Source organism: Panthera pardus, unplaced genomic scaffold (assembly GCF_024362965.1).
Source record: "Panthera pardus isolate Hobbes unplaced genomic scaffold, ASM2436296v1 HiC_scaffold_19, whole genome shotgun sequence".
NCBI classification, from domain to species: domain Eukaryota; kingdom Metazoa; phylum Chordata; class Mammalia; order Carnivora; family Felidae; genus Panthera; species Panthera pardus.
This window is the reverse complement of record NW_026526754.1, coordinates 15787671-15813028: the sequence shown is the minus strand read 5'-3', so window position 1 is coordinate 15813028 and position 25358 is coordinate 15787671. Positions and strand designations below refer to the sequence as shown.

At 42.9% G+C, this 25358-nt stretch overlaps 1 protein-coding gene across 1 annotated transcript in view; it reads left to right on the top strand.

Moving 5' to 3' along the window:
• Nucleotides 1-25358, top strand: part of ADAMTS18 (ADAM metallopeptidase with thrombospondin type 1 motif 18) — a 139989-nt gene that overhangs the window by 54314 nt on the left and 60317 nt on the right. The window contains exons 4-10 of the mRNA XM_053906823.1: nucleotides 8753-9035; nucleotides 11403-11596; nucleotides 11859-11942; nucleotides 13851-14010; nucleotides 15382-15487; nucleotides 17869-18006; nucleotides 20031-20184. Coding sequence (XP_053762798.1) covers nucleotides 8753-9035; nucleotides 11403-11596; nucleotides 11859-11942; nucleotides 13851-14010; nucleotides 15382-15487; nucleotides 17869-18006; nucleotides 20031-20184 — 1119 coding nt within the window. The remainder of the gene's footprint in view (nucleotides 1-8752; nucleotides 9036-11402; nucleotides 11597-11858; nucleotides 11943-13850; nucleotides 14011-15381; nucleotides 15488-17868; nucleotides 18007-20030; nucleotides 20185-25358) is intronic.

Below are 25358 nucleotides of genomic sequence, written 5' to 3'. Positions count from 1 at the left end.
TCATCTCAAGCCTCTGATTTCTTTTTTGAAAGTCACGACGGCTCTATGTTTTATGTGACTGTTTATGGAGCGGTTGACAATTTAGCACAGTGCCTGGTAAATATTCACTTATTTGCTCAGTGAGAAAAATCCCAAGTTAGAGGTACGTTTATTCCTATTTTACAGATTGGGGGGGGGGGCTGTGGGGGGAACGCAACCAGAAGTTCAGAATGCTTATGCCCAGTTAGCAAGCAATAGAATTTCAAGTTTACCTCTGGTCTATTTCATTTTTACGTTGAGCATTTCCCTCCTACATGGTCTCTGTGCCATTCCATTTTATCTTAATTTTTGTCACTTCTTCACAGAATTCCAAGATATTCTCATGCCAGTGGTTTTCCCCCATTAAACTTTCTCAGCGTTTCCTTATTGCCTAGTCCCTCGCTTCTCTGATGCTTGCTTTCTCTCCTCCTCCAACCCCTGGACGATGGACTCCTGTTTCATATTTGCTGTGCTTCCTCAAGCTTTTCGCTGACTCTGAGCTGCGAGGTTTCCTCTTTGGGGGATCCTCATACACGTTGGGCAACCAATCGGTTATTTATTCTTTGGTGCTCTCGTTTGGACAAAATAATTTTTTAAAAACAAGAATGTGATGTCTTGACTGAGGTTACAATATTCTTTTGTGTTGCCAAGGTGAGCGATGGGTTAAAAATTAAAAAGTGAAAATTAAATTGATTTTTGATAACCACAAATATGTTTATCTTTGCCAGTAGTTTGTCCAGCCAGCCTCCTGGGGGGTCCTTTGTTATTCTATTGGTCTTTCCTAAAAAGAGACCGAGAATTTTGGTACTGCCCATGGGGGTTGTCTTTTTATTACTACTTTAAGGCGTTTCTTTAAGCTATATTGTGTTACATCACTAATCCATTGTATCAGTTTTTGACTCTTAGGTATAAGTGACGGGGTACGAGTCACTTAGGACAAGGACCTTGTCCTTTCTGGAATCTGCAGTCTCCCTTTTTCTGTTAAGTTTAAAGCCTTTGATAGAATTTAAAAACAGGACCTAGAGGGAGGGTGTTGTAAAAGGCAATTTCTTGACGTATGATTTATACCCTGCATGTGTCCTTTATGTATTATTTGGCCATTGAAACCCAAAATAGGAACTAGGGATACCTGGGTGCCTCCGTTGGTTAAGTGGTTAAGCGTCTGTTTCTTGATCTCAGCTCAGGTCATGATCTCACGGCTCGTGAGTTCAAGCCTTGCATCAGGCTCTGTGCTGACCGCATGGAGCCTGCTTGGGATTCTCTCTCTCTCCCTCTCTCTCTGCCCCTCCCTCTCTCTGCCCCTCCCTCTCTCCTCTTCCCCTCTAAATAAAAAAATTAACATAAAAAATGAGACAGGAAACAACTGCTAACAAAGCATATTATCGTACAGTATCTCCTTTTTCAAAGTGTAAAGTGGGAAACTGTGATCTGCGTAGGATATTGGCTCTTGGTCCTTAGCCACCGAATTGTTAAATTGAGCAGCTAAGCTATGTGACAGGGTTTCTAGGTCTTTGAAACTGGAAAAGGTTGACGCTTAATGTGGGAACAGTATCCAGTCCAGAAGGGGGCGCAGCTGGTTCTTTATCTCTGGCTTCCTCTGTCCTCTGAGGGAGAGGAGTCCCCTTGGGTGGGTAGCTGGGGGCAGCTGTCAGCGTTAGCACATCCGTCTCCCCACGGATGTGAGGCCTTTCCTGTCCTTCCGGAGCTGAGCTTAGGGGACGCCTAAGCATGTCCTCGGGCTCCATCCTTCGGGTAGCTCACTGGGTCCCTGTTCCCGCCTGTCCCTTCCCGGCTTCTTCCTCCTCAGATCCATCCAGACTTCCCCTGCCAAGAAAGGGATCTAGTCTCATGAAAATGCCTGTCCTCAGCAAGGCCTCCTATGACCTTCCCCCCCCTCCCCCCCCCAACTCCTCACCCTTTGCCCTTGCCCTTATTTTCTCTCACAGAACCCCCTTTTTTCCCCCTCGTGCTTGGCACAAAGGAATATTTCATACCTGTTTGTGTTCTTGTTTGATCCCTCCCTCCTCCATTTAACCGGAAGCCACTTGAGGGCATCTCCCTCATCACTGTTGGAACCAGAACGTTGCAGTAAGTCAAGATTGCTTCCCACATTCCACACCTCAACGGAGGGCTCCTTTTGGAGGTGCTGGGTCTGTATTTTTAAACCATAAAATGTACTTATTTGGTCAGACTCCAATGTTTTCCATCAGATTAAACGCCAAAAAGAATACGTTTCTTCCTTAATATCCAGCGCTGTGAAATTCTTGTTGTGTGTTGAAGAATTATTCTAGATTTTTGTCCTTGTCACTCTGAACTGAGAAATAAGAGGACTGTGTGGGCCCAGTGTGTTGGTCCAGATAAAGGGTGACAATGCTTCTGTTTTCCTTTTTTTTTTTTTTTTTTTAAATGCTTTCCCAGTGCAGGAGTTTTCACTGTGCCTTGGGTTTGCCTAAGGTGCTCAGGAAATGGGGAGAAGAGAGAAAAGGCCTCCAAACCGGTTAGCCCAGTTACGGCACTTAAGTGGCTTAAGTCGCTTTGATATTAGTTTAACCAGGTTAGGAAGTTAGTAAGGCAGGCGGGCTTTTGTGGATAAATCACCCCTCCCCCCACCTTTAACTGTTCACTCTGTCTACGGGGCACTGTAAATGGTGGCTTTTGTCTTCCTGTGCACGGAAGGCGTGGAGGCCCTGGGAGGCCAAGGTCTACCTCGGAGGGACCCAATTCTGCCTTTGCTTCCAGCTGAGATTTCCTCACAGGGTTTCAATAAAGCCTTGCAGTGACTGACTTGCTCCCAGGTCACTTCCCACGTCTGGTGTCCTCGGCTACAGGGGGAGGGGGTGCCGGCGAGTCCTCAGCGTGGCCCCGGGTCTGAGTTCCTTGCCTTCACTTAGGCCACAGACATTCCTCGCCTAATAAACAAGTGTTGATTGGCTGATAGCGTTTGACTCACAGCAGGGATGCCGGTGGGTGTGGCTCCTGCTGTCCCAGAGCGTACCTGCAACTTTTAGTGCACGGTGGCGGCGGGGAGAGGGGGGCATTATGTTTGTTTCCATCCTTGTAGGTAGGCAGGAGCAAAGGAACTGTGGCCTCTGAGAATTTGGAAGTGGGAGAGGAACAGGGCCATGAGTGTGATTTCTTTGAGGGGAAGGGGACATAAGCACCAGCCAAGCAGGTCTTTGGGAGCAGGAGATGAGAGGTCAAAGAAAAAGTATGTGCAGGTGTGTGTGGGGAGGGCCCAAGACACCGCCTTAAATATCGTGGCCAGCTAAAGACAAAAGAAGATGTTGAGGGGGGCAGTTATGGGGCCTCTGCAGGCCTCGGCAGTCAGCAAAGGCTCAGTTGTTATGCAGATTGAAGTCCCCACCTTCTCCGTTGAGATGAGTGTCCAGTCCTGATTTCCTTTATAAATGCAAACGTCTCTGACAGAAGGGTAACTTCTTCTTGGCTTTCAGAGCTTCTCCTAGGTGGGCTGATGGGTAAAAATAACCAGCTCAAGATAATCCTTGTGCCCAAGAGGCAATTTTGGGGCTAAGTCTGTTCCCCTTCAAGTAAAAGAACGCTGTAGCCTCAAAAAGTGAAATAAATGCCCTGTTGAGAAAGGTGAGAAGGGAGGGAGAGCTGCCCTGCTCCATACGGGGCAGGGTATGCAGGGCCTGTGGACCCAGAAACGAGATTTGGATTTGAGATCAATACCTGAGTGTATGGAATGAGTTGATTACATTGGGCAAGGGCTCTTGCTGATGCCAGGGGACCATACTGGAGAGGAGGCAGGTGGCTTGGGGAGACTAAACAGAAAGTATCCAAATGAGCGACGGAAGAACCTACCAGCATGACCCTGGACTGGGTGGGGAAGGACAGGTCGCTCTGAGATCCAGCCTGAAGCCAATGACGGACAGGATTCCTGGATTGTGGCATTTTACTTACCTGAATTTTTTGTCTTGCCAGTCGATTTCTCTTCTCCCTGGATCTCCACGAGAATATGAATGTGAACTATTCTGTTGCCTTTCTGTGTGCCTCTGTTCTTTATGCCAGTGCCTAGAACATGGCTGCTCATTCGGTGCTCAGTGTGAGTTGACTGAGCCAAGGAAGGCATCTGTCCGTGTCCCAGTTCTAGATAATAAGTCAGTGCGGCTACAGTCCCTAAGACAGTCTTTCAGAAGGCAACACCCTTCTGCAGGGGGAGGAAAATCAGGACCAAGCCACAGGTTCTGGGACTTCTTTTAGGAATGGGAAGCTGCACCCTAACATTGGGCTAACATTAGGCCCCGGGCACAGCCCATCTGGTGCCACCCCTCCACACACAGGGAGCCCCTGTGCTCCCATAGTAATCTGCTCTCACCCCGACACCCCCTTCGCATTTGGTACCATCCTTGAATTCTTAGGCGTCTGTTTCCCCAGCAAACCACATGCTGTGTTTGTGTATCTCTTGCACAGTCGTGTGCCTGGCACTTGCCTGGCACTTAGTGTGTGTTGATTCAGTCATGCATCATCCATCATCCTCAGTCATCAAGATTGCTGCAGTCGAGCACGTATGATGGATTTCTGCAATGGCCATTCTAGGTCGCCTTGTAAGGTATCGGGCTGGGAAGGAGTCTCCCCATTCTGCTCATGAAGAAGCTAAGGTCTGGGAGGACTGGTTCACAAAGTCTTTTGTGCATTGGGATAATCATCAGAAAGGTTAAAGACAAAAGTTCTGATGCATGGGTCACAAGGGCAGAGAGTTGGTTTTTGATGATACGAGATCCTGCCTGGGAGTGAGGGAGTCTGCACGTACCTTTCGGATCCCTAGGTGTTTCCGATGTGGAGCAGAGTTCAAGAATTGCTGGCCGGTTCACAGACCGACAGATCACCAGGGGATCTAAATAAAATGCGGACTCTGATGCAGCAGATCTGGGGCAAGACCTGAGTCACGTCTCTCCTTTTTTGTTTTTTAAGCTTATTTATTTGGAGAGAGCGAGCACGCAGGGTAGGGGCAGAGAGAGAGAAAGAGAGAGAGAGAGAGAGAGGGACACGGAGAGGATCCCAAGCAGGTACAGCACTGTCAGCACAGAGCCTGCTGCGGGGCTTGATCTCACAAACTGTGAGATCATGACCTGAGCCCAGATCAAGACTCAGATGCTTAACCAGCTGAGCCCACTGGGGGGGCCTCCTGAGCTGGCATCTCCAACAAGCTCCTGGGCAGGCTGAAACTGCAGACCACTCTTCCTCTCCCTGGCTCTGGGTGTCCAGGAACTTCTGAACCAAATGCAGGAAGAGAGAGGGTGGCGGTGCGGAAGGGAAGGCCCGGGTGCGTTCCGGCTAAAATACCTGGTGCCAAAAGACCCACTTTGTGCCGTGAACTTGGGAAGCAAAACGGTGGCTGGGCTCCGGGGCTCCCAAACCGACGGGGTCTGGTCACTCACCACTGGCAAAATCCCGAGGCAGAGAGATGAATTGTGGGGAAATAAGAAAGGGATTTATTTCAATGAGCCTAACACCAGGAAGACGGGAGACTCATGTGTCAAAGACTGTCTCCAAAGTGCTGAAAATACTTCCCGCCTATATAAGGAAAATGTGGGCCAAAGGTCAGTGGGTACCTGTAGGTGGGCAGTGAAGGTCAAATCGATCCTGGTCTTGGAGTCAGTCACACGGGGACAGGGCAGTCCCTGTTGCTTGAGGAGGGCGTTTCAGTCCCCACAGGATCCTTTGCCCGCTGGGTCTGTTGCCTGAGCAAAGAGATAAGCTGGAAAGGGTTTCATCGATTAGAAAGGACAGACTGAGGTCAAAGCGGAGGTGGCTGAAATCCTCGTTGAGTCTTTCCGCTCCATTTTAGCAGATTTGTCTCTGGATCACGCAGCCCCAGGCCCCTCCATGGGGATGACCATAAGCACCCTCACTCCTCCGTCACCCACGCCAGCCTGTTACTTAGCGCTTGTGGGGCCATGATGGAAGGTCTCGGTTTTTCCGGCGCTTGATGTGGGCCCCTTGAGGGCGGGGCTGCTGTCAAACTGCTCCCCTCTGCCCAGCGTTTGCCACCGCGTCCCCCACCTCATAGAGGCAGAGGCTCTAGGATGTCACGAGGCGGTGCCCTGAGTCACAAATGTCAAGATTAGTAGTGAAGAGTCTGGAATGGTGGCTGAGGGCATTGCCTCTGAGAGTAGAGACCTCCCGGTGCCCCAAACTATGCCTCTTGGGCATAAGGATTATTTTAGGCTGATTGTTTGAAGAAACTACAGACATAAGAAACACTCTGTAAACTGAGCAGAAGTTGCCATTTTGTAAGCGACATTTACATCCGCAAGGGAAATCTCCATTTGTGGGGGTGTCTCCCTCTCCGCACCAGGAACATTGGTCTGGGTGAGCAGACCTCTAGCAACTTGTCATGGAGAGGGCCAAGACTTCAATCTGCATCGCGACCGTATCTTTTTTTATTTCTGAGCTTCTCGTAACCTCGCATGACTGCCCTTCTCCCTCCCCCATCACCCCCCTCAACATCTTGTACCTTTAGCTAGAGACACTATTTACAAAGTGGTGTCTTGGGCCCTTTTGGGGAGTTAGTCACTTTTCCTGGGTAACTCCCATATATACGGAAGGTATACATGTTACTAAATGTCTGTTTTTCTCCTGTTAATCTTTTATTACAGCGGTGATGGGGTTTTGGAAAGGTGCTGGGGTCCGGAGCCTGTGGCCAAGAAAGAATTCTTGAGAGTTTGGTGCAAAAAGGTCATTTTATTAAAGTGCAGGGACAGGACCCGTGGGCAGAAAGAGCTGCCCTGGGCTTGTGAGGAGTGACTGATTATATACTATGCAGTTGGAGGAGATCAAGTCCAGAGGAAGTTCCTAAAGGGATTTTCATATGTTAAATTTAGAAGATTAATAAGATACTGGAGGCCTAGCTACTGTCAAGCTAAGGTTGTTTTTCCTTTAGTAAGGCATTAATATTATGACAGTAGGGGGTTTCTGGAGAAACCTTTTACTCTCTATTTGCCTCAAGTATTTGTCAATGGGCTGCAGGTTATAAAGAAATTATTTTTTACCTGCCATTCTTTTTTTTAAATTTTTTGTTGTTTTAAATTTATATCCAAATTAGTTAGCCTATAGTGCAACAATGATCTCAGGAGTAGATTCCTTAGTGCCCCTTCCCCATTTAGCCCATCCCCCCTCCCACCACCCCTCCTGTAACCCTCAGTTTGTTCTCCATATTTATGAGTCTCTTCTGTTTTGTCCCCCCTCCCTGTTTTTATATTATTTTTGCTTCCCTTCCCTTATGTTCATCTGTTTTGTGTCTTAAAGTCCTCATATGAGTGAAGTCCTATGATAATTGTCTTTCTCTGACTAACTTCACTTAGCATAATACCCTCCAGTTCCATCCACATAGTTGCAAATGGCAAGATCTCATTCTTTTTGATTGCTGAGTAATACTCCATTATACATATATACCACATCTTCTTTATCCATTCATCTGTCGATTGCCATTTGGGCTCTTCCCATACTTTGGCTATTGTTGATAGTGCTGCTATAAACATGGGGGTGCAAGTGTCCCTTCGAAACAGCACACCTGTATCCCTTGGATAAATGCCTACTAGTGCAATTGCTGGGTCATAGGGTAGTTCTGTTTTTAGTTTTTTGAGGCACCTCCATACTGTTTTCCAGAGTGGCTGCACCAGCTTGCATTGCCACCAACAATGCAAAAGAGATCCTCTCTCTCCGCATCCTCGCCAACATCTGTTGTTGCCTGAGTTGTTAATGTGAACCATTCTGACAGGTGTGAGGTGGTATATGGGTGGTTTTGATTTGTATTTCCCTGATGATGAGTGATGTTGAGCATTTTTTCATGTGTCGGTTGGCCATCGGGATATCTTCCTTGGAGAAGTGGCTCTTCATGTCTTTGGCCCATTTCTTCACTGGATTATTTGTTTTTTGTGTGTTGAGTTTGATAAGTTCTTTATAGATTTTGGATACTAACCTTTTATCTGATATGTCGTTTGCAAATATCTTCTCCCATTCTGTCGGGTTGCCTTTAGTTTTGCTGATTGTTTCCTTCGCTGTGCAGAAGCTTTTTATTTGGTAAGGTCCCAATAGTTCATTTTTGCTTTTGTTTCCCTTGCCTCCGGAGACATGTTGAGTATTTACCTGCCATTTCCTTCTTGCCTTTGTTCCCCAGATCACTATGGAGGGGAGGGTGATGTTAGGGCTCCAGGAAACTGAGTCTATAGGTTTCTGGAGATTAGGCTACTGATAAGGTTGCCTTTTTCTCATAATTTACTAAGATATTTGTAAACACATGGAGACTCATGTCCTTCATGACTGTGATCTGTATCATTTAACCATTTGTTTTCTTTCCTTTCCTTTATTCTTGGACAGCTGGGAGTGTCCGAGGAATATCACACATATCCCACCTAGGGTCGGGGGAGAGGGGATTGTTAGCGTTTGCTTTGCCCTCAGATTGCCTTATGCTCTCTCATCAATGGGGTCTGACCCACGAACCTAGAAAAGTAACAGGAAAATTATTTTTCTGTCCCTATAAGGCCAGTGCTGGCTTTCCTACTTAAGTGCCTTAGCCTCGGCTTCGTCCTCTCTAAAATGGGGGTAATAACATTGTAATTGCTAATGGTACATATAAAATAGATAAGTCATGTCAGTTGCTTAGTACAGTGCCCACACACAGAAAGTAGCCAATAAAGTTACTGAAAATCACCATGTAAAAAAAGAGATGCATGGAATCATTAACGTTTTCTGTGTGTTTGGTTTTTAGTCAGGTCTAATAAGGACCCGAAAAAACGAATTCCTCATCTCCCCGTTACCTCAGCTGCTGGCCCAGGAACATAACTACAGTGCACCTGCAGGGCATCATCCTCACGTACTGTACAAAAGGACGGCTGAGGAGAAGATCCAGCGTTGCCATGGCTACCTAGGCTCCAGCGGGCATCATCCTGGTCACCCCCCAACTCACATGCCCCACACATCTCGGAGTCAAGAAAGAGAGCATCACCACCCAAGGTTGCAAAAGCAGCATTTTTGTGGACGACGCAAGAAATGTATGTAAGGAAACTTTTTCTTACTCTGTTCTTATGTGGGCCCTCCATAGTCTTTCTTGAGTGCCATTGGGTATGTTGATTTTGCAGGTTAAAATGGGGCTACCCTAAGCATCCCCTGAAATTAGTCTTAGAGATGGACCAATATTCATCTGTGTCAGGCAAAAGCTGGGTGATCATTTCTTAATTCTTCTAGATTAAACTAGGAAAGATTTTTGTTTTTTTAAGTTGAGTTTGAGAGAGAGAGAGTATAAGTGAGGGAGGGACAGATGGAGAACAGAGAGAGAGAATCCCAAGCAGGTTCTGCACTGCCAGTGAGGAGCCTGATGCAGGGCTTGAACCCATGAGCCGTGAGATCATGACCTGAGCCGAAATCAAGAGTTGGATGTTCAATTGACTGAGCCACCCAGGTGCCCCACTAGGAAAGATTTTGATAAGTTTTTGTTTGTTTTTGTTTAGCATCTCCTACTTTTTAGTTATGGGTTCCCATATCATCTTAGTTTCTATGCTCATGAGAAAAGTAGCCAGTCTTCCAGTGATGATGTTGTTGGGTGTTTGTTCTTTTTGAGGTCTTGAAACATAGCTTCGTGAGATATGAGAACATTGGCACCTCAGTAGATGTGACAGTGAGATACAGCGACCCTTGGGCATGGTTTATGACCTGGGCACAACCTTTTGCATTTTGTAGACAAGCGGTGTCTAATAGAAATACAATGTCAGCCCCAAAAGTAGTTTTAAATGTCCTAATGCCATGTTTTAAAAAAAAAATTGAAGATTGATGGATGAATTTTAATATTGTATCTTATTTAACCCGATATATTACAAAATATCTCAACATGTAATCAATATCAAGTTATTATCTGGTAATTTACATGATGTTTTGGGAATCTAGTATTTAACCCTTAGAGCACAATTTCAATTTAGACAATAAGTTTTCCTCAGACGTACTTAATCTGTATTTGGATTTCATAACATTTAAGGTTGGAAAAGTAGAGTTACATATTCAAGTAGTTCCAAACATACTTGTTTCTCCAGAACTGAATCGAGTGTTGCTTTCTTAATTTAAATTGAAATTAATTCAAATTCAGATTAAAAGTTCAGTTTCTCCAGTGGCGTCAGACACATTTCCAAGGCTCAGTAGCCACGAGTCGCAGAGGAGTACTGAGTTGGATAGAGAAGTTGGATAGAAGTTGGATGGTTCCACCCAAGGAGAAGAGGAACTACTAACCCTGAGCTCTTGATGGGGAGCAACAGTGAAATATCGTGTCTCTACCATTTTAGTTGGTCTTTGGGGTTTGGGGTATTAACAGAAATATCCTCTTTAGGGAACACCTATTTGGCATGGATTTGAAATAATAGTGGTATTCCTAATAGTGGTGATATTCATAGTGACACTGATACGTGTTTGATAGATATCAAAGCTAATTTTTAGAGCAGGCTTAGGACTGGTATTATGAATATTATGTTCTTTTCATTGATGAGGAAACTGAGACTCAGGGTCACTTATCAAAGTGCCTGACCTGAGGTTTTATATCTAATTCTAAATAATTTGATCTTTTCATTCCGTGGAGAGCTATTATGACCATTATAATGACGGTACCACTTGTTAAAGTATGAAAGTAACTCCATGTTAGTATTACATTTTTAAATGCCCTGTTCCCTCCCAGCAACCCTTGGACTTGTCACTCTCCATTAACTAAAGGGATCATGTCTGCCCCACATCCTGAGACTTCCAGGTCTCTTCTCAAAGGCCATGGCCACCATAAAGGTGGTACCTGCACTTTACCTGTTACAAACTAGTTGATATCATTTTAAATTTCACCTCAGACTATGCTATTTCCCCAATAAGTAACTCAATATTAGGTCAAGGAGTCCTTATTGACTCCTTAAAGTTTGTATTGATGAGACAGGGGTATTAGACACGGATAATGTCCTATTGGACATATATTTCTAAATTTTATTTAGAAAGTATATGAGGTGTTAAGAATTCAGATGCAAAGGATAATGTCTACTTCTGCAGTGTTTTATTAGTAAAATAAAATGAGCATTATCTGTTTTTAAAGACTCTTTTGATAAAATTGATTTTTCTTGATCTGTACCAACTAGATTTGTAGATTGGTTGTGTATTTTTTTTTAACTCATTGAGTATTTTTGACTTATTGAGTCCATCCATCCACCAACTTCTACTGAATGAACCTTTCTTCACAAACTAAGGGCAAAGCCCCGGGACAAGCACCAAAGACATTATTTATCAGATCAGTCAAGTGTTGGTTACCTAGACTCTCTCCTCCCCTTGTTGAGATTTCTGTCTATCTCATGCAGATGTTCTCTACTGATAATCCCTTCCAAATGCTCTTCTGTTCATTGTAGATGCCCCTAAGCCTCCCACGGAGGACACCTATCTCAGGTTTGATGAATACGGGAGTACAGGGCGACCCAGAAGATCAGCTGGAAAGTCACAAAAGGGTCTAAATGTGGAAACCCTTGTAGTAGCAGACAAGAAAATGGTGGAAAAACATGGCAAGGCAAATGTCACCACGTACATTCTCACAGTCATGAACATGGTAAGGGAGTTTGTCAGGACTCCAGCCATTCTGGTTCTCCAAATCAGGCTAAAAATCATAGAATGTCCTTGTGTGATTGAATAGCAGATATAGCTACATTATTATATTGAAAAAAAAAATGAGTTTTGAGGAAATTGGCTTCATGTGTATATATATTTGGTAAAACTGAAGCCTCTATACTTACGAACATGTCTGATTGATACAGAGTTTGGGAAATTTTCAGATTTTGTTTATTTTTGTTTGATTTCAATTGTTCCAACAGGTTTCTAGCCTATTTAAAGATGGGACCATTGGAAGTGATATAAACATTGTTGTGGTGAGCCTCATTCTTCTGGAACAAGAACCTGTACGTGCCAAACTTCACTTATTTCTTAATTCATTCTGCCATTCAGGATATACTTATTGAATACCTACTATGTGCTGATCCACGAACTCGTCACTAGAAATTCAAGTTGGAAAATATGCTGACCCTGCCCTCAAAGAAAGTACAATCAAACAGGGTTGTGTACTTAACTAGAACATCACCAAATAATTACTTATCTGTAAATATATATGGTATATATGTATGTATACAATGACACATACGTATGATTGAATATGCTTGTGTAATATCAATATTAAATTATATATAAAAATACAAATATTATGTAGGCTTCACAGGGAAGGTGCATTTGATAATAGCTTTAAGGGTTAGTTGGATTTTGGATCTTGGACATGCTAGGTAATTGCAGGTTGAGGTCAGAGCATATTTTGAAAATACACTGAGAGGGGCGCCTGGGTGGCTCAGTCGGTTAAACGTCCGACTTCAGCTCAGGTCACGATCTCGCATTCCGTGAGTTTGAGCCCCGGGTCGGGCTCTGGGCTGGTGGCTCAGAGCCTGGAGCCTGCTTCCGATTCTGTGTCTCCCTCTTTCTCTGCCCCTTCCCCGTTCATGCTCTGTCTCTCTCTGTCTCAAAAATAAATAAAACGTTAAAAAAAAAAATTAAAAAAAAAAAAAAAGAAAATACACTGAGAATAAGTCACCAGAAAATTCTTACAGTAAACCTACTGTCTCCCCAGCACCATCTCAGGTACCACAGAGAATAAATAAGGAATATTTAGCTGCCCTTGAATTGATTACCTTGAGGTGCAGGACACAGGTATGGGGTAAATTATAAAACCAGACCATATAATAACGTGTTAATTGCATGGCTCCCACTGCTTTGTAGTGTTTTGATGCTGAAACTGTATTTTTCTGAGATGGGGATTACCACTCAAACCATTTTTTAAGTCCCCTGTGGCTTCTCCTCTTCATGTGTAACCCCAGTAATTAATGTACAAAGCAAGGAGTCGGAGACAAGACGAAAATTAATCTAATGGTCCAGGTGTGTAGAGCTGCAGAGGTTAACAACCTGTCACATTGCTCTTGGAATTTTAGAAAGGTAGAAAGGAGGGTGTGTGTTGTTGAGAGACACTCGTGTCTTTAACCTACCACTTATACTTCGCCCAAGGACATTGAAGCCAGAGGCATCCTAATTCACAGATAATTAAAGACCTAGTCTAAAAACCCTCCACTTGACCCAAGTCAATAGTTGTAAGGACAGATTTTGGTAAATAATTATGTTAAGGCTAGGTCCTGTCTTACCCCCTCAGAATCTTATAACTGTTTGTTTCTACATCCGTTCAGTGAGCTTTTGTTTTATTGACTGATGGATGGATTGATTTTAATCTATGATGTGCCAAGCCCTTCGCTGGAAATTCTGACGTAGACGTGAATAAGCTGTGATCACTACCTTCCTCATGCTCTATTGAAGAGAGCGTTGAACTTTATCACCATTAACTTATAATTAGGTTATAAGTTATAATCTAACTTATATAAAATATATATAATAATCTAACTATATATATAACATATATATAATCTAACTGTTATAAAAAGCTGTAATAGTTGTGTAAAGGTGATATTAGCATGAAATGAACATAGAGATTCCTAACTGATGTCAGGTTATTTGATTTTTTTGTAGATAGAGAATTGGTCATAAAGTATACTACTAAAACTCTGTAGTGGCTTGAAATGTTGTGAGCATTTACCTGAATAGCTTTAGGGTTGTTTTTTTTTTTAACTTCTGTCTCCAACCTTGGCTCAAGTATTTTCCTCTACTGACCTTTCTCCCCAGAAGCATGATGTTTCTGTGTTTGCCTGTACAAATGGAATGATTCAACGTTCTTGCCTCTGAGACACATTCATGCTCTGATTTGTGTGGGTTTCCCATAGGGAGGATTATTGATCAACCATCATGCAGACCAGTCTCTGAATAGTTTCTGTCAATGGCAGTCCGCCCTCACTGGAAAGAATGGCAAGAGGCATGACCATGCCATCCTCCTCACGGGATTTGACATTTGTTCCTGGAAGAATGAACCATGTGACACTCTAGGTATGGTATGAATGGATGCTTCACTCACACCTGCGAAAACAGTAAGGAAACTTTCTACTGGCTGGGTAGCCCTTAGGACCCTTAATAAGGAGACTTAATATTTAAATGGCGGACTATGTTTACTGTACCATCTGGTGAATGTTGTTCTATTCAACCGAAGTCAGGGTAGAATGGTGAGCTCGTTTCCTTTATTTGTTTTGTATTTTTCTTTATTAACTCTGTTGATGGCCATTGAGATAAATGGTTTAACTAGCCTAGTTGTGGTTTATTCTCTAAGCATCGTGACTGCAGAACTGGGTATCTGAAGAGAATTTGACTGTTCTTCATGGTACATAGCTCTGCCCCTAGTTAGCAGTCCATCCTTTAGAAAGTTACACATCCTTTAGGAAGGGACACATCTTTTCTATATTTGCACTAGACACTGAGTAAGGACTATATCTTCTACATCTCTCCTGTATTTTCTAGTATATTCCATTGCATACAGTGGGAACTCCCCAGTTATTTTTAATGGATCGATGATCATCTAGATCATTGTGATGGTGGTGATGGTGATGATAGGCTGGGTTTCTCGCATCATCTCACGGACCTCATAGCAGCAAGGTGGGTGCAGTTGACCCACAAGTGTGCACGTAACACTAACTGGGTACATAGCCTATCCTGGGTACATAGCCATGAGCCTGTTCTACTGCTTATGAGGACCCAGAACTGGGAAGAAAGACATTTAACACCACAGTGTGGTTCCAGATAGAATCAAGCCCTGGCTGGAATGATTTTTTAGCTGTTGTTGGCAGGAAGTCGTTTTTGAAAACAGAAGCATTTTTCACATTATAGAGAACAGGAGAATAATGCACTTAATCCGTTGACATTGTTCAGGCCTTTTTGTGCTACCTGCTTCAGAAAAAGACCAGGACGTATGTTGTCCTAGAAAATATACCTTGAGCTTTGATGCTAATGCCACTGTTAAGTGGATGTTTTGTATTGGGTTAGCTATGATTTTAATGGTTGCTCTGGCCCAAATAACAAACTTAGATAAGGCATGTAAATGTTCAGTAGCTTACTATTCTATATATGAAATAGAAATGATAATATTCATACCTCACAGGGTTATGAGGAGGATCCGTTGATGACAATATCTTTTAAGAGGAAGGAAAATATTGAATACTGAATTTATCTATCTGGGCAGGACAGAGAGCCGTATGCCTCTAGTTAGTTTCCTGCAAAAAAATTTAAGTACATTAATCACTTAAACTGAAATTAATTACATTAATCAATTAAACTAAAACTGTGTAGAACACTTCGAAGCCATACGACATGATCGGGTGTCTGTATATGGTCCCTTTGGACTAACATTTGAAAATGTTCTCTCTTTAGGGTTTGCCCCCATCAGTGGAATGTGCAGTAAGTACCGAAGTTGTACCATCAATGAGGACACAGGGCTTGGCCTGGCCTTCACCATTGCTCATGAGTCAGGGCACAAGTAAGTGACCCCTTGATTCACCACTTTATATGAGGACTGGTTGGGCAATTCATTGGCATTCCTCTAGAATGGTAGAATAGGTAGGATAAATCTAGGGTACAGCTTAGGCTAGTACTGGACCACGGGCCCCCGGGTGGATCAGTCAGTTAAAGGTCTGATTTCAGCTCAGGTCATGATCTTGCGGTTCGTGGCTTTGAGCCCCACATCAGGCTCTGTGCTGACAGCTCACAGCCTGGAGCCTGCTTCAGATTTTGTGTCTTTCTCTTTGTCCCTCCCCTGCTTGAGCTCTCTGTCTCTCTCTCTCAAAAATAAACAAACATTAAAAAAATACAAAAATACAAAAAGAATTGTACCGGGCCATAAGGAGAGCTCAATAAAGGCCAGTCATTGTTGACGTGGCTCTTTTCAAACAACATTTCGTGGCTGCACAGAATTACGTTGTGGGCATAAATGGACTAGTCCTCTAACGGCTCCTCTGGTCTTTTAGGAATTTCTTCCATGTTTTTCTGCAGTGAAGATACCTTTAGTTCATTACGCCAAGGAAATAATCATGGAGATACATACATTTCCAGACTGTAACAGCATGTTAATTGTTCAAAGACTTGTGATGCACACACCAGATATTCTTGTAGTCGGTGTCACTGCATGTACTTAATATTCTTTTCGTTGGTGTTAGTAAATCTTTCTTTCGTGAGACTAGAGTTCAAAATGAGAAACCTAAGAGTCGTGAGCTGAATTTACAAGGCATCTGGTGCCAGTGCAGTTCTACAGAGAATTTTCAAACGTTGCTTGAACAGTAGCATCCACATTGGAATAAGCACACTGCTTTACAAGATGACTATTTCAAAGGGCATGCTCTTTGGAGTTTGAGTTTAGGAGTGTTTGCGTGTGTGTCTCATACTCACCATTTATATTGAATGCTCATTTTCAGAGCATTGATTAATTTCTGACTTAAAAATAAAAGCAGGGGCACCTAGGTAGCTTAGTTGGTTAAGCATCTGATTTTGGCTCAGGTCATGATCTCTCGGTCTGTGAGTTACAGCCCCGTGTCAGGCTCTGCACTGATAGCCTGGAGCCTGCTTGGAATTCTGGTTCTCCTTCTCTCTCTTCCCCTTCTCCACTTATGCTCGGTCTCTCTCTCAAAATAATAAATGTTAAAAAAAATTTTTTAAATGTTTATTTTTGAGACAGAGAGAGAGCATGAACAAGGGAGGGTCAGAGAGAGGGAGATACAGAATCTGAAGCAGGCTCCAGGCTCCGAACTGTCAGCACAGAGCCTGATGCGGGGCTCGAACTTACGGACTGTGAGATCAGGACCTGAGCCGAAGCTGATGCTCAACCGACTGAGCCACCCAGGTGCCCCCCCCCAAATCTTTTTTAATTAAAGCAAAAATTACCTACTTCACGGCTATACTTTATATTCAAATATTTTGGTGCTAGTGTCTCCTCTGAGCATATTATCTTGAAAATTTGAATCCTGACCGTTCCCATTACCCAATGGCTTCCCAACATTTTATGTATGTGTGCAACCACATTCTTCGCAAGATATGAATGAACCCATTTTACTGTGAACAGAGGTGCAAAAATGCCTGGTAGGCACAAGGCCTCTTTGTACAGAGCAGGAAATAAATAGGAATGTCAAACATAGGTCTGAATTTGTTTCTGCTCCTATCTCCTCCTGACCCTGAACTTCCTTACCCCAGTTTCACAATTGGTGGCAAGAAAACAATTTGGTGTTGGAAATAAAAGAATTAGATTCTCCCATCATTTTAGTGTAGCTTCGACATCTTGACCAAAAGTTTCTCGTCCTTACACTAAAGCAGACATACCGTTCTTTGGTTTTGTCCAAGGCACAATAGAACAAAGCCCTTAGCATTCTTTAGACTTTGCTACATGAACTTTACAGCACTGCAGTTAACATTGGTTTGAACCGCGTACAGGTCTACTTAGATGTGGACTCTTGTCAATAAATACAGTACAGTACTGTAAATATATTTTCCTTATGACTTTTTTTAGTAGCATTTTCTTTTCTCTTACTTGATTGTAAGACTACAGTATATAATATGTCTCCCATACGTGTTAATTGGCCTTAAGTTATTGATAAGGCTTCCGGTCAGCGGTACGCTCTTGGTAGGTAAGTTTGGGGGCAGGTGGAAGTTACACTGGAATTTTCAGTTGAGGTGGGGAGGGTCAGTGCCCTTAACCCCTCTGTTGCTCAAAGGTCAATTATGCATAGTAACTCATTTTGGTTTTTTCTTGCAGAAGAAAGATAATTCTCTCACTTGGGTTCATTGGATGTCAATGCGTCTTCTTCCTTTGATTATAATTTGGAAAATGGGTCACAGAAAGCTTTTTGTTTTTGTTTCCTCCATTTGTTTCAGCTTCGGCATGATTCACGATGGGGAAGGCAATCCCTGTAGGAAGGCTGAAGGCAATATCATGTCCCCCACACTGACAGGAAACAATGGGGTGTTTTCCTGGTCTTCGTGCAGCCGGCAGTATCTCAAGAAATTCCTTAGGTACGACAAAGTAAAGCCAGGGGTCTTCCCCGGGTTGGAGTGGTGACAGAAAACAGCGCTCAACAGGTGTTTAAAATAAATACTCGAGATGATGATGATGGTGGTGGTGGTGGTGATATGGTCATCATTATTGCTGTTGAAAAAATACATTGAACGTCTAATACTGTGCTAAGTGCTCTGCACATGTTGTCTTATTCTGTCCTCATAGCAATCCTGTTAGGATCCCCATTCTCCAATTAAGGAAATGGAGTCCTAGAGAGGCTAATTGTGTTGTTTAACATCCTATAGCTGGTAGGGTGTGGACGTAAAACCCACACCGAGGTCTGCTCTGATTCCAAGATCTATGCTTATAACTATCTCCCCTTTATGACCTCCAGAGGTTGCTAGATACACATTTTACTGTGACTAATTATTTTAATGTGATCAGCTTGATCATAATAGTATTACACGTGTTAAAGCAGTGTGCATGTTTTACAATGAGTGGAATATTGGCTTGCTTAGCTATTTTGCTTGAAATGGCCATGAGCTAGCTGTATGTCCAAAAGCCATCCAAAGGAGGTGATAGTCATATAAAATCTCTTTGATAATTCAAAATTCCTACATGGCATTAGTAAAATGGGAGTTAGGAAGGTAGCACTATGTGATTCATATTACATGACCCAAAGGTGGAACTCTTCGAAGTTTCCTTTAATTTTGTTCAGCAATAATGTATATTTGACCTTTGTCATTAGGATAGCCTTCTAGTTGTTGTTACATATCTCATCATGCTATGTTGACTTACAAGAACACTCAGGTTCTAATCCCATTTCCCTTTGACCAAATGTTAGGGAAACGAACAAGGTTTCTTTGGGAATTGATAATACTGATACTCTTTTTTTAAACCTATACTATTACACACTATTTGCCAGTGTTTATGGAATTTGTGATACACAACAGGCAAAGCTGATTAAATGTAAAGATGTCTAGCCAAACGACGTCCTAAAGAACAGGAAAAATTTGACAGGCCTTTTGCCAATGATAAGTTTTATCAAATGGAAGATTTTCTTATTAGTTTTAAGTTTATAATTTGGGGCTTCACATCATCTTTTCTCTCATGGGAGAGTGGAATCAATGAATATTAATCAAGGCCAACTTAATACAGATTGAATTTCTGTCATTCATATGATATCGTTAAATGTTGGTGATGATGATAACAGCTGACTCGAAATGCTTACTCTGCCGGGTTAAGCACATTGTCAGTAATGGCGTATGTCACAATTGTGCTTTGGTCTCATGGTTGACTTGGATTCCCATCTGTCCGCCTCCAAGGTCATACTGAACCGCCATGCTGTTTGATATCATAGTTTAACTGATATCGTAGTTTAACCACTTAAGTTGAGTGGCTGGAAGGTGGTTTTTTTTTAACAATATCCATGCCATCAACGTTGATTTTTTTTTTTTTTTTTAACACATCCCAGTTGAGCACACTTGGGGGAATTGTTCTGCTTAGTGCCCCAATTCTTTCTCTCGATGCTTACAAAAACCTCGTAAAGATTATTTGAGGTAAAGTACATCTTGACCACTGCCCCATTATTGATATATATATATAAAAAAAAACACAGCCCGACGTTCAACTCCGTGAAGATAGACACTGTCTCTGTCTAGTTTATTCTGTACCTTTAGCGTTTAACCTAATGTTCACCACACAGTAGGCACCCAATAAAAACTTGTTGAATGTTGTTGAATGAGATTGTTGGGGAGAGTTTTCAAATATATGCATCTTTGCCATCTAGCAGGCCAAATCAAATCACTTGGACAGCTATAATTCCTTTACCAGGTGAAACCTTCCATAGCTGTGTAAATTCCATCTTAGACAGGACAGGACTCACACCCTGGAAAAAATAAACATTTTAACTTTAAGTATGACCTATATGTTTAGCCATGTTCTATGTTTCTTTGCATGAATGCATTGAGAGGTGTACTGTTTTTTGTGGAAAGATCACAGGTAAACACAGGAGTTAACAAGGATTTTTTTTTTCCTGCAGCACACCTCAGGCTGGGTGCCTGGTGGACGAGCCCAAGCAAACAGGACAGTATAAATATCCAGACAAACTACCAGGACAGATTTATGATGCCGACACACAGTGCAAGTGGCAATTTGGAGCAAAAGCCAAGTTATGTAGCCTTGGTTTTGTGAAGGTATGTTTGCTTGTGATTTCAACCTCACGTTAAGATTCTGCAATGTGTCTGTGCCCCTAGCAGAAGTATAAACATTTGGTTTGCAAGGCCAAGGGTTAGAGTCTGGGTTATCTCTAAAATGTCAGCTTCTTGGCATGATAATTAAGTGGCAGTTTTACTGTCGATGAATTGTCCAGGCTTATCCCCTGTAGACCATGCCTGGTTTAAATACCTTCTGACTGCATCGTGGGAAGAAAATTACTCCTGTGCAGATGAGGGTTTTATCACAAGTAGTAAATCTGGGTACAATAACGTTTACCTACCTCTTATCATTCTGTTTCTTATTGCTGTGTTCATTTCCCTTAAATGTGATACATTTAAAATCATCACCACCTGAAAATAGATACATATGCCTCTATGGAATGTGAAAACTGTTAGCAGCCAACTTTTTCGCGTGTTAGGTCTTCCCTTCCACGTGACGAGAAACATAGATGGGAAAACCAAAAGTCCAGGATGTAGAAATGGGAGACACATTGGAACACTTGCTCAGGAACTCTAGCACTGACCATCTCAACATCAGTACAAAGTAGAATCAGTTTTAAGGTTTTTCCCCTAGTATCCAAAGAGAAGCATGGAGGGGCACCTGAGTGGCTCAGTCGGTTAAGCTGCATCCTCTTGATTTCAGCTCAGGTCATGATCTCATGATTCGTGCCATCGAGCCCCACATAGGGCTCCATGCTGACAGCTCACGGAGCCTGCTTCTGATTCTCTCTCTCCCTCTCTCTCTGCCCCTCCCATGCTCACACTTACTTGTCACTGACTATGAGTCTGGAGTTCTCTCTTGTCCAGCAAGAGAGCAGGTGCAGAATTGAATACGAGAGAGGCTAATGTCTGGGAGGAGACAAGAGCCCCAAGCAGGGGTTTCATGTCCATAGTTATTGAGCTCACAAGATATTACCTTCATCATGAATGTGAAGAAAACAAGATCTTACACACGTGAAATGTCGAGAAAACAATCAGACAGTAATCATTAGCTTTTGTAAGAAGCAAAGGGTCTGGGAGACCAGTGAGTTTGTGATCAAGGTACATTGGCACCAGATGGAAAGTAATTTCCTGCAGGTGATATGACAAGTTACTCGTGATCCCATTACAATATCTCGCTAGGTAATCTCCGGCATTTTTGCCCTGTGGTGGCGGCTTTCTGCCCTAAGCTTTTTTCTAACTTATTTATGTAAGTAGAATCTATTTCCCCATACTTGCTCTCTCTCCAAACGAATAAATAAACTTAAAAAATTCTTAAAAAAAAAAGAAAGAACAAACAGAAGCATGGAAATCCTAGGTATCTGGAAATAGGGAAATGACAAAGATTTATAGCTCCTTTTCCGTGCCGTCTTCCTATCCCCCGCCCTTTCCATCCCTCCTCTTTTCTTCTCCCTCTTCTGTGGCCACCATCCCTTCCAGCAATTGCCTCCGGAGCCTCTGCTCCACATATGGCGTTCTACTTTGAGACTTCTTTTATTTTTCCTCAGTCTTCACAAAGACCTTTTGAAATGAGACTTATCTTTTTTTTTTTTTTTTTTTTAACATGGAGCTCAGGGAATGTGTATTCCATGTGCCCCAACCCTCAAAACTTTTAAACAAGGCACAGCATTCACACTAATGTCACGCTTCCTTCTCCCGAGTTAATATCAGTGTTTCCTCAGCTTCAGTCATTGACAGCGACATTCAGTGATTAATAATCGCCTTTATTCGTGGTGGTGTATCTCTGTATTATTACGCATGTGTTGCTTTTCTAATAAATCATCTCACACCCAAATCTCTAAGTCCAGTCCTAAAAAAGTAACCACTGAATCACAGGTTTGATAGGAGATTACTTATTTTTCTAATGCTCTTTAAATGCGTAATTGTTAGAAAAGTTTATCCACCCACTGTCCACAATATTTTTGGCGTATCCTCCATGGTCCATGGGGCTTACTTTGCCAAATGCCGATGTATCCTGTGCGCATTAATAAATTTACGACTGCAGGGGCACCTAGGTGGCTCAGTCAGTTGAACGTCTGAGGTCATGACGTTGGCTCAGGTCACGATCTCACTCTTCTGAGTTGGAGCCTCACATCGGGCTCTGTGCTGACAGCTCAGAGCCTGGAGCCTGCTTTGGATTCTGTCTCCGTCTCTCTCTGGCCCTCCCCTGTTTATGCACTGTCTCTCTCTCTCCCGCTCTCTCTTTCTCTTTCAAATATAAATAAACATTAAAGAATAAATAGATAAATTTATAACGGTCTCTAATTGCCTGTTAAGTTGATGTGTTTGGCAGGAGTTGATAGATGTTCATCCTGTTGACAAAGTTTGTCTGACTCTCCTTTCACTTCATTCTTAAAGGTTTCGCGCGCTTACCCCCATTCATTAATCACACGTTTATTAAACGCTTACTATGCAGCGAATGCGCAATTGGTAACGAGTTTGATTTTCTTTGCAAACATAAAGGAAGTTTTAAAAATGACTACCATTCCTTCAAGATCCTACATTCAGCAAACATTTGTGGGGTGCCTGTTCTCTGTCAGAGAGTGTGCAGCGCTTAAATAGCCATTCTTCATTTACAGATATTTTTCTGGAACTGTACCATAGTTTTCAGAGAGACAGCACCTCAGTGGGATGGTCTTCCTCGGGAACCGGGGCAAAGGGAAATGGAAACTGCAAACTAAAAGTCTGAATTGAATGAGGAAGGCGGAGGGGCTCAGTGAGTTAAGTGTCTGACTCTGGATTTTGGCTCAGGTCATGATCTCATGGTTAGTGGGTTTGAGCCCTGTGTCAGGCTCTGCACTGACAGTGCAGAACCTGCTTGGAATTCTGTCACCCTCTTTCTCTGCCCCTCCCCTGCTCTCTCTCTGTTTCTCTCTTTCTTAAAATAAACATTTAAAAATATATATATTTTTTTTAAATGAGGAAGTCACAGAGATGGGAATGCCCAGGGGGTAGAGATTTGCTTACGGGAGCAATTTGTGAAGACCAGGAGGTAAGACTGTTCCAGAATGCTGAATGTTTTCCCCCCACAGCCTAGGGGGCAAATACCTGCTTGTAAGTTGAACCGTGGCATTACCTCTGAGAATCACAGATCTTTCCTGCCTCCCCTAAGTGGGTGGGGCTTCCAAAACAAGCAGATTTCCCATTTGTCCTGCTGGTCTGAACAGTTCAGACCCACATCTGGCAGCACAGAAGTAATGGCATTTTGTTTTCGGTGTCTTCAAGGTCCTGTCATTGCTTTCCCTTTCAGACCTATTCTTCTCACTGCCTTTTTAAAAAATCTTTATGCACCCCCCCCCCGCCCCGCCGGAAAGGCAGTTTTGCATGAGTTAGAAGCACGCACGCTCAAAAAATTTCTCAAGTGTCTTTGGAACCGCATGCAATTATCAGCATCCCCTGGAACTTGTTAGAAGTGCGAATGCTCAGGTCTCATTCCAGTCCTGAAGCATAAGAAAGTGTGGGGGTAGGACCTGGCAACCTATGCCTGAACAGGGGCTCTTTGTGATTCTGATGCTTGCTCAGGGTTGAGAACTGCTGACTTAGGCAGTTGTCAGTTTCACACACACACACACACACACACACACACACACACACACACAAACCATCTGGCTTTTGGAGTTAGGTGGATCTGAAAGTTTAAAACCTTATTCGACCGTGTCCTAGAACCCGGGTCAAATGGCTTAACCTCCCTCAGCCTTTCTGTCCACATCTGTAAGGTTAGGATAGGGATAGTTCTTCCCTGGTAGTTGTGTGGGTGCATCTGTTGGTACAGCTAATCAGGGTTTTCTCGGCTTCCTTGTCTGAGCCTAGAGCTGGGTGTCTTTCTTACCTGTCTCATCTTCTGCCAGCCATCTGTGTCTTCACGTCAAGCTTGATCTCTGTTCCCTTTCAAAGTGTTCAGGAAAATGAGTTGGTTAGATTGGGCTGGTGGGTCCACGTTATTTGGACAGACATAAGGGAGGGTCACCTCCACAGCAACTGGAGGGAACTCCCCTCCGGTTATTAAACACATATTAGCCGCTGACTGACAGCAAGGGAGTAGGTGCCGTCTGCCAGAATGCTCCAGGCGCCGGAAGAGACTCTGGTCAGCGCTTCCAATGTGGCTTATTTTACTAAGTTAGAAATGAGCAACCTGTACCCTGTATCTCAGCAGCCATCGGTCACTGTCACGTAGCAGGAGGTCCATTCATGTTCATTTACAGATGTACTGAGTGGGTTTGAAGCAGAATAGAAATGATAGGGAAGGTATGAATTCTAGTGAATATTTTTAGGCTCATCACCTCAGAGAACATTTCCTCTGAAAGAAGAGACATGTCAAATATAGTAGGATGGGCATGCATTTCTGGTTTCAAGAATCGGACCTCATAATGCTCAAAGGTCATCAAAAGGTGCAAAGTTGTAGAGAGTAAGTCCTGGAGATTCCATGTACATCATGGTGAGTATAGTGAATATTATAGTGCATATATGAAAGTTGACCAGAGAGCAGATCTTGTCTGCTCATCACACGAAAAGAAAAGAAAATTTTCCTCATCACAAGAAAATAAAATTGTAAAAATATATGGGGACAGATGGACTTATTAGTGGTTTTTTGTAATACGTACGAATATCGAATCATTATGTTGTACACCTAAAACTAATATGTTTCGTGTTACACATCCATTAGACTTCTAATGTAATGTAGAAAATGTTTAAAATTTTCCAATTTTATTTTAAAAATTATCGTGTAAAAAAAGAATTCGACATTGGGATGAAAGAATGGAAAAGAAAGAGAAACTCCCTAAGGGTCTAAATCTAAGTGTAATCAGTAAATTGTACCTGCTTTGTAATCTAATAAATTTCCTACATCAGGTTTCACATTTTACTAACTTCCCCCACGGACTTGGGGTTCAGCTATCTTCATGTCCTTGTATTTTTTTCAAGCCGTTTCTGCTTTCGTGTCTATAGGTCTTTGTGTATATGCCTCCCCGCCTAGCACGCTGCACGGCCACCCATGTGGCAAATACCTAATCATCTTCTACTGTTATCAAAGATTCCGGCACAAGCGTTACCTCCTATTTTCCCCAAGGAGACTGAAACATTCCTTTCCCCCGGCCTCCATCTGTGCCCTTTATGTCACCATCATAAACTTGTGATACTATGTTATAGCTGATGAGGTATATCTCTTGCCTCAGTGG